This window comes from Herpailurus yagouaroundi, unplaced genomic scaffold (genome assembly GCF_014898765.1).
Source record: "Herpailurus yagouaroundi ecotype Mexico unplaced genomic scaffold, PumYag 186, whole genome shotgun sequence".
Classification (NCBI taxonomy): domain Eukaryota; kingdom Metazoa; phylum Chordata; class Mammalia; order Carnivora; family Felidae; genus Herpailurus; species Herpailurus yagouaroundi.
The window spans coordinates 15402590-15411147 of record NW_024412417.1 but is presented as its reverse complement, the minus strand read 5'-3'; the positions used below and the strand labels follow the sequence as shown (position 1 = coordinate 15411147).

At 46.4% G+C, this 8558-nt stretch overlaps 1 protein-coding gene and 1 long non-coding RNA gene across 2 annotated transcripts in view; one reads left to right on the top strand and one right to left on the bottom strand.

Annotated features, from left to right (window-relative positions):
- Window positions 1–2774, bottom strand: part of DCSTAMP (dendrocyte expressed seven transmembrane protein) — a 7243-nt gene extending 4469 nt beyond the window's left edge. Inside the window, exon 1 of the mRNA XM_040494224.1 lies at window positions 1082–2774. Within this exon, the coding sequence (XP_040350158.1) occupies window positions 1082–2236 (1155 nt within the window). The 5' untranslated portion in view covers window positions 2237–2774. The remainder of the gene's footprint in view (window positions 1–1081) is intronic.
- LOC121042834 (uncharacterized) overlaps window positions 1–8354 on the top strand; it is a 22073-nt gene extending 13719 nt beyond the window's left edge. Inside the window, exons 4-5 of the long non-coding RNA XR_005796477.1 lie at window positions 6039–6172; window positions 7844–8354. This is a non-coding gene — a long non-coding RNA (uncharacterized LOC121042834). The remainder of the gene's footprint in view (window positions 1–6038; window positions 6173–7843) is intronic.
- Window positions 8355–8558: the final 204 nt, after the last annotated feature.

Below are 8558 nucleotides of genomic sequence, written 5' to 3'. Positions count from 1 at the left end.
TCTTTTCTTTTCTTTTCTTTTCTTTTCTTTTCTTTTCTTTTCTTTTCTTCTCTTCTCTTCTCTTCTCTTCTCTTCTTTTATTTTCTTTTCTAGGGGGTATTATCATATACTAGCACCAGCCATAATATCTGGTCACTTAGGAGCCCATTTTTCAGCGATCATCCTCTTAAATGCTGTGCTGATGCATTGACAGGCCTCCTATATTGCATACGGACTCAAGATGCAAAGAAAAGAAGTTCTCATTCACAGAAGTTGCTCAAAGTCTACCTGCACAGGTCCAAGGGAGAGACACAGGTCTAGGTTCATGCCAGGTACTCTTGCTTGAGAACCAACTTTCCGTCCCATATCAGAGACACCTATTCTCCCATTTCAGTGTTTGCTAACTATAGAAAGCTAAAAAATTCCCTCTCTCCAGAGATATAAGATCCTAAGGCCTGAAACCTATACATGTTACTTTATTTGGAAAAAAGGGACGTTGCAGTAGTGACCAAGATAAAGATCTCGAGATGGGGAATTTACCCTGATTATCTCAGTGAGCCTTAACACAATCACATTCATCCTTTAAGAGGAAAGCAGAGAGAGATTTTACATACACGGAGAAGACAATGTGAAGACATAAGTGAAGATGGGGGTTGCGGCCACAGCCAAGAAAAGCCAACAAGCCACCAGACGCTGTAAGAAGCAACAAGTAGATTCTTCCCTAGAGTCCAAAGTGATTGTGGCCCTGCTCGCACTTAATTTCAGCTCAGTGGTACTGATTTTGGACTTGTTACCCCCAGAACTATAAGAGAATAAATTTTTGTTCTTTCAAACCACCCAGTTTGGGTCAATTTGTTAGAGCAGCCACAGGAAACTAAAACGGTGACCAAAGATTTTCAGGATGACATCATACTCTAACAACAGGATTTCAAGTCAACTCAACCAACAATTGTTGGGCTCCTTCTACATGCCAGACGCTGTGCCATCGTGGGAATCCCAAGGTGAATAAGGCAGTGCCCTGCTCTGGGAGGTTCATGATCTTTTTCAAGGCAAGCCAGCAAATAGCCGGGACGCATCGCAAGAAGCACCTGTGAACGCTTACCTCTCTGTGCAGTTTCAGGCGGACCTCCAGCCCTGGCAAGCCTTGGAAATGTTTGCCCACTGAGAAAATGAGCTGATACAGAAGATAATCTATGGCTGCAAACAGCACCCAGATGTAGAGGTGGGTAAGAATGGGGAGGAAAAACAGCCCCAGGTTCTTCCTGTCTTTAGGAGACGGCCAGAAAGATGGGATGACAACGTGTTTTTTCCTTTCCTTCTTATTCAGTGGGAGGACACAGGGCCTCTGCAGTTGCCTCTCCATTTCATCGAACCGAACAAATTGTTTCGTGATGAAGACATTTTCAAACTTCCAACCACAAGGGTCCAAAAATCGCTTCATGAAGAGGCCAGTGCCAAGTAGCACCAGCAAAAGCCCTGCTAGGGCAAGGAGCTGCCGTCCCAGGGAGGACAATACCTCTGTTGCCGTCACCATCTGGTACAAGACACCCAGGACTTGGCCTTTGGTGTCATTTAGCTGTGCCTCCAGGGCTTGGCTGGGACTGAAAAGAGAGACTGCCAGAGTCTGGTTCCAAGAAATAAGGTCATCAAATAGACTTAGGTGAGTGGCAAGGCCATAAATCCACTGAATGGCTTCAATATATTTTTTCAAAAGTGGAAAATGTATGGAAAAGCTCTTGGCCCGTAGGTTGCAAGTCATACTGTCCAGGAGACCTTTGAAGTTATGAAAAATATTTTCCACGTGTCCTAAGATTACTATCCCTGTGCCAGCTGCAATCAAAGCATTCCTGCCCTCCCGCAGGCCACAGGAAAGGAAGAAGAGGAGAATGAAACATCGTGCATGCTTGGAGCAGCAAAGCAGAACACAAGTGACCATCCAGGAGGAGCTAAAGGCTATGAATGTGGACAGACACCCGGAAAAGGCCATAGACAAGAGGCCCACTGAAATGAGAGCAACAAAAGAGCACACTCCCAAATGTTGGATAAAGTCCATCCATCCAGGGCTTCGTGGAGACACATACATCCCCCAGAGACCTAGGAAGATATCAGCGCCTGAGGTAAAGACACCCATGCTCCTTGTGTCCCTGGAAATAAAAAAGAAACCAGGGTCAGGCACTGCTTTTGAATGTCCTCTGTCGCTGTGTAAAGGACATGGGGGTAGATTGGTTGCAAAAAATGGCCGTAATTCTTTACCCATCTCTACCTCCACACCCCCCCCACCACCCCCTTTTTTAAAGTAGGCTTCACGCCCAGTGAAGAGCCAACACAGAGCCCAATGTGGGGTTTGAACTTATAACCCTGAGATCAGGACCTGAGCTGAGATCGAGGGTCAGATGCTTAACCAACACAGCCACCTAGGCACCCCTCCTCATCCCTTTAAATGCCACTTTACAGCTTCTCCCGTCAAGAGGTGGGAGAAACAGAATCCAATAAGAGGTGGGTGGGTCTATTTCTCCAGCCCTTGAATTTGGAATGGCTTTGTGATGTCTTTGATCCACAGAACGCAGCAGAAGTGACAGTGTGCCAGTCCTGAGTCTATGATCCACTTCTTCTCCCTTGGAACCTTACTACTGACTTTTTAACAGGTCCAGGTGTGTTAGTCTCCTGCAACAAATTGCCACAAGCTTAGTGGTTTATAGAAACACATGTTTATTCTCTTACAGTTCTGCAAGTCAGAAGTCTAAAATGAGTCCAGAGAGCTATGTTCCTTCTGGAGGCTCCAGGGAAGAATCCATTTCTCACTTTCTCCAGCATCCGGAAGCTCTTGGACTCTCCTCCATTTCAAAGCCAGCAATGTTGCACCTTCTTTCCTCTCAGACCTCTGTTGCCATCCTTCTATCTTTTGGGACTCTGATTCTCTTGCCTCCCTTTAGAAGGATCCCTGTGATTATATATTGGGCCCACCCAGATGAACCTGGATCATCTCCCCATCTCAAGGTCCTTAGCTTAATCCCATATGTAGAGACCCTATCACTATGTAAAATAACATACTAACAGGCTCTGGACCTTAGGACATGGACAGCTTGGGTGTGGGGGGACGTAAATGAGCCCATCTCACCAGATTTGGCTCTAACCAATAGCCAGCCAATAGCCAACCAACTGCCAAACACCTGAAGGGGGCCCTCCTAGACCAGCCAGTCACCAGGCAGCCCATCAGCTGAGCACAGCTACTTGAGTAGTAATAAATGCTTATTTATCTGAAGTCACCGAATTCTGTGCTGCTTTCTTAGGCACTGGTTGTGAATTGATAAAAACAGCAATACTGTATCATGGATCTTAAGAATTGAAATAAACCCTAGGCTGATGAATAGGCTAAAATTTCAACACATTGCCTTATGTAAGATCACTTTTTGATAGTCATCTATTTTTTTCTGCCCTGATCTTGCAGATCAGAAAGCGTACCAAGGGCACCCAAACCTAAATGAGGCACCGGATGGAAGCCATTGTGTCTCTGCCCTGTAACGAACAGTTGTGTCTTACCCACACCCTCCAGCCCGCCCTTACCCTCTGAGGGCAGTTGCTCTCTGAGAATCTTGCAAGGGAAATAAGAATGTTTTGTCACTGAACGAATCACCTTTTCTTTATTCCCAGATCTGGCAGGATTAAAATGAAGGTGCTAATGAGCCTGCTTCCATCCTGTCAGTCATGCATCTTTAGGTCTGTGATGCACTCAGACGGTCTTGGGTTCATTTGGAATGATATAAAATCAATTTGAGACGTTTCTTTCTTGATTGGCATGAAAGTATCTAAAAAGAGCATACGGTATGTGTGGGATTTCAAAGAAGATATTGATCAGTTTTTAAACACTGTCAAATAAGGGCGCCTGGGTGGCTCAGTTAAGCATCTGACTCTTGATTTTGGCTCAGGTCACGATCTCATGGTCATGAGATTGAGCCCCGAATTCAGCTCTGCACTGATGGTGTGGGGCCTGCTTGGAATTCTCTCTCTCTCTCTCTCTCTCTCTCTCTCTCTCTCTCTTTCTTTCTCTGTCCCTCCCCAGTTTATGCATGTGTGCACGTACTCTCTCTCTCTCTCTCTCTCAAAATAATAAGTAAACTTAAAAAAACAAACAAACCACTGTCAAATACATCCCTTCTCACATCGGATAAGCTGGGGCTGGATTTCTGGAATAGCTGGACAATGTTTGAGTCAGGATTATACTCAGTGTGTGAGAGGTGCCCAGGCATTGGCTAGTGGGCATGAACCGAACAATTCAGGGAAAAGGAACGATTCTTTTTGTGTTCAGGCTGAATGAAGTTGGTGAAGAGTGGAAATGAGATGGACAAAGAGGCAAGTTAGGAACAAACCTGTGGATGTTTCTCCTACAATAATGTAGAGGGCGTACGGCTCCCGTCACGTGAGGGGAAACGCTCGGCACAGAAAAGAGACCTGGAGAGAAATGAAGTGTTGAAGAAGGGTGATTACCATGTGGGACCGGCCTTTTTAGAGATTCGGAATCCCACGTAAGAGGATATTCTCACGCTGTCCGGAGGGGAATTGGAATAGCTGTTAGAACAGGGACCAGCAAAAGGACGGAGGTCTTTCCTCCTGCACGCTTGCCTCCTTTCAGATTTGGAAGCTGGTTTGGAGGTTGGTCGTTCTTCCATGCACTGACCCCTCTCCCACTCTGTTTTGACCCCTGGAAATCACCAAAGGGCTCCTGTGCCCCCGAACCTTCCCCAGCACTGCCAGCCAGAGTCAGCTGCCTCGTGGGCTGGACGGGAGGACAGCTGCTGTCAGCGGTGAGCAGGTGGGCAGGACACGATGCATCAGAGCAGGTCCGAAGTGCTGTCCCTCCTCCCAGCCATGTCCCTGTTCACTTTCTTTGCCATAGCTTTGGGTTTGACCCCCAAACCTTTATTTGTCTAAATGATCCACTAATAGGGATTAACGGCCCATTCCGTTCACTTTATGTAGAGCATCTCTCTCCCTGAAGCCCCCAAAGAGAAATGCTCTTTGCATTTGACACAGAAGCCGAGGCTCAGAGGCTCGCGGAAATCTGAGCCTCAGAACACCCAGAGAGTCGGTGGTGGGGTCCAGACCTGCTCTCCCTGCCTCCCGGTCCAGCTCCCTGCGCCCCGCGCCATGGCCAGATTCCATGACTCCAGCTTATGTGACAGGACACTCAGCTCATTGTGTGTCTGCTGGAAAAGCATGGCGCGTTCTGCCAGTGACGTCATGTTTAAGAGTTGACCTGTATATCACAAACCCATTTCTACCTGCTCACTTTTCCCCCTGCCGAAGATGGCCCTGTAAGGCCGCGTCTCGATTCAGCAGGTTTTTCTCTCAAGCAAATCAGAAATCCCAGCTGTTTTGGCTTTTTTTTTCTAATATGCTTCGTGAGGCACCCTTCTCCTGGCTTCCTAAAAAATTAATAATGTGTATTTTGGATTCATATTTCCCTTCTCTCGTCTTCATTCTTGCACAGTGTGTTCCTAATACAGATATTTCTCTGACAGTAAGAAACAGATTTACGGACACATTAAAAGTTTAACATTGGGCGATACAAACTAATAACAATTAAATAAGATATACAGCTGCAATTTTGTCCTGTAAGAGGCACATGTTTTCTTAATGAGCAACAGATTTAATATTATCCTCCTTATTTTTGTACCGAAAACAGCACATCACCAAAAGACACCAAAACTTTCTGCAGTGAGAGGATTGAGTGTATCCTCTCTTATTTTATAGTTTAAGCCACAGACCTAGGCTTGGGACCACATGTCCAGAAGCTGGTGTCCAGTCTGCCCTTCCTGTCATTGTTGAACGTGGCCTTGATTTCTTCCCCAATCTGTTTCTCATTTTCCCTACTTGAATATCAGTTCTGCCTGAGCTCCTTTCTGGTGTAGTTGGACGAGGAGAGTTTTAGCAAGCCCCTTAAGACGACCAGGACAGAAAGTGCCCAGTAAATGCAGCCCATTTCTTGTTTGTTTGTTTGTTTTTTTTTGGCGGCCACAAAAAAAAAAAAAAGAGAACTTGAGAACTTCTATTCTCTGAAGGTCTTCAAGCAACAACTGGATGCCCCAAGTTCAAGGGAGGAATAGCGACAGGAGTGAGATTGCACTGCCTTCCCAGCACTGCTGTTTCCATGGCTCCTTTAGAAGTCTGCTGATTCCCTTCCTCTTCTGCAGAGGTATGATGTCCTGTTAAAGTTTCCTTGGACGGCCCCAATTCTTTCCTTTGAGGCGAATCTGGGAATCCAGATTTGGAGAAGTCAGTTGCTCCTTTCTTTCCCATAGACTTTGTCAAGCAGAGACCCAGATTCCTAAATTTCATTTTGAGAGCCAAAAGGAATCTTACAGATCAGGGCATCTTAAACTTGAGTCTATGATCACTGGGGCAGCCTTGTTACAATGCAGATTTTGGTCCTAAAGGTCTAGAATGGCACCTGAGACTTTGTCTTTCTGGCAAGTTCCCAGGTGGCTGATGCTGCTTATCTGAGGACAGGCACTGGGTAGCAAGCTCTTGAATTCCGCCCTGTCTGATAGCACTTTCTGTGACGAGGGAAATGTTCTGTATCTGTGCTGTCCAACACAGTCAGCACTAGCCATATGCGATGATTGAGCACTTGAAATAGAGCCAGTGTGACTGAGGAGTTGAATTTTTAACTTGATTTAATTTTAATAATTCAAATTTAAATAGTCCCGTGTCGCTGGTGTCATGGTACTGAAGGGCACAGCTCTAGATGATTGACACCTTGCCGGCTGATTTCCACAGATGAGGAAACAAAATCCAACGAGGCAAAGTGACTGGCTGAGGCTGTCCTGGCAATGGAGACAGAGCTGGGGGGGGGGGGAGACCCCAGTTCTCCCCCCACTTTTCCCATCACATCAGCGTCTCACTTCTGACTCTTTGCGAACTCTGTTTCAAAATCCTTACCGGTGTTCCTGGGTAATGGAGTTACAATTTCCCACATGCCAAAAAAAAGAAAAAGAAAAAAAAAATTTTCCCATATACCAAGTTTGCCCTCAGGCACCCCAACATACATAAATAGAAAAGTGGACAAACTGTTGCTTGTGCCTCCCAGGCTTAGCAAAATAACAACAATAATAGGTAATGTCTCTCAATTTGTTCACCAAGTGCCTGGTCACTGTTTTCGCATCTGATGTACCTTATTTCTAATCTTCACGGCTCTAGATATTATAGATATTATTGGAGCTATATATTTTAGATGAGCGAACTGAGGCTCAGAGAGGTTAAATAACTTGCCCAAGGTCACACAGCCGATAAGTGGATGAACTAGAATTCTGACCCACATTTAAGCGCCACTGAGGGTTCAAGATGGGCAGCTTCCTAGACTCTCTTAAAACCGTCTTAAAGGAGTAGTTTCTTTTTTTTTTTAACGTTTATCTTTATTTTTCAGAGAGAGAGAGAGAGAGACAGACAGACAGACAGAGCATGAGTGGGGGAGGGGCAGAGAGAGAGAGCGAGACACAGAATCCGAAGCAGGCTCCAGGCTCTGAGCTGTCAGCACAGAGCCCGACGCAGGGCTCGAACTCGCCAACTGTGAGGTCATGACCTGAGCCGAAGTCGGACGCTCAACCGACTGGGCCACCCAGGCACCCCAAGGAGTGGTTTCTAAATTTGTTTGAAATATATTCCCAGAACCCTAATCACGCATGCATCCAAGAATGTGGATTTCACAGTGCTGGTGTCAGCTCTCCTTGCACTGTCGTCTGCATCTGGTGGCCCCCACCCCCCTCTGCCAGCACATGCCCAGCGGACCCTCCAGAGCTGACTGGGGATCTCTTTTCCCCGGGCCGGCACTTTTGCTCAGCTGTGTCCTACTCCATGTTTTCCTTAGAGACTGTTCCGGCCAGCGTTAAGCTCAGGCTCACTCCTCCCCTGAACCAGCCCATTTGGTGTCAGGCCCATCCCGGTCTGAGGTCAAGGCCACAGGTCCATCGTTCTCTCCCAGGATCAGGGAGCTGAGAGGTATGTTCAGTGCAGGTGCCCACACTTTCTGTTGGGCTGGGGAGCGGCGGGGGGGGGGGGTGGCACGTCGCAGGGTCGGGCTGTCATATGATGGAAAATCAGGGCAGTGTGGATAGCCCTCAGCATTGTAAATACTTACAAGGGTCAGACAAGCACTGTAAAGAATAAAGGAAATCAGGAGGCACAGACACTTCTTGGGGTGAGGGGTATAGAGCAATGGGCAGTAGGTCTTGGGGGCCAGAGAGCCCAGGCCCCAGTTACAGTTATAGGTAAAGTAGCCTCCAAACCAACAGATTTTTTTCAAGCCTGTATGGAGTCCCAGTGTTGCCAAATTTTCTGCTGTTGTTTTTTTTTTTTTCCAAAAGAAGCCAGAAATCTAGACTCTTGGGGGTGACATCTCCTGATATGTGTGTATATATATGTGTGTGTGTGTGTGTGTGTGTGTGTGTGTGTGTATATATATATATATATATATGTGTGTGTGTGTATATATATACACACATAAAAACTTTTTAAATACTCTAGCTGCTTTTCGGCCACTGACTGTCAGTTTGCGAGTCTTGGTCTTTGGGGAGTCCTCACTG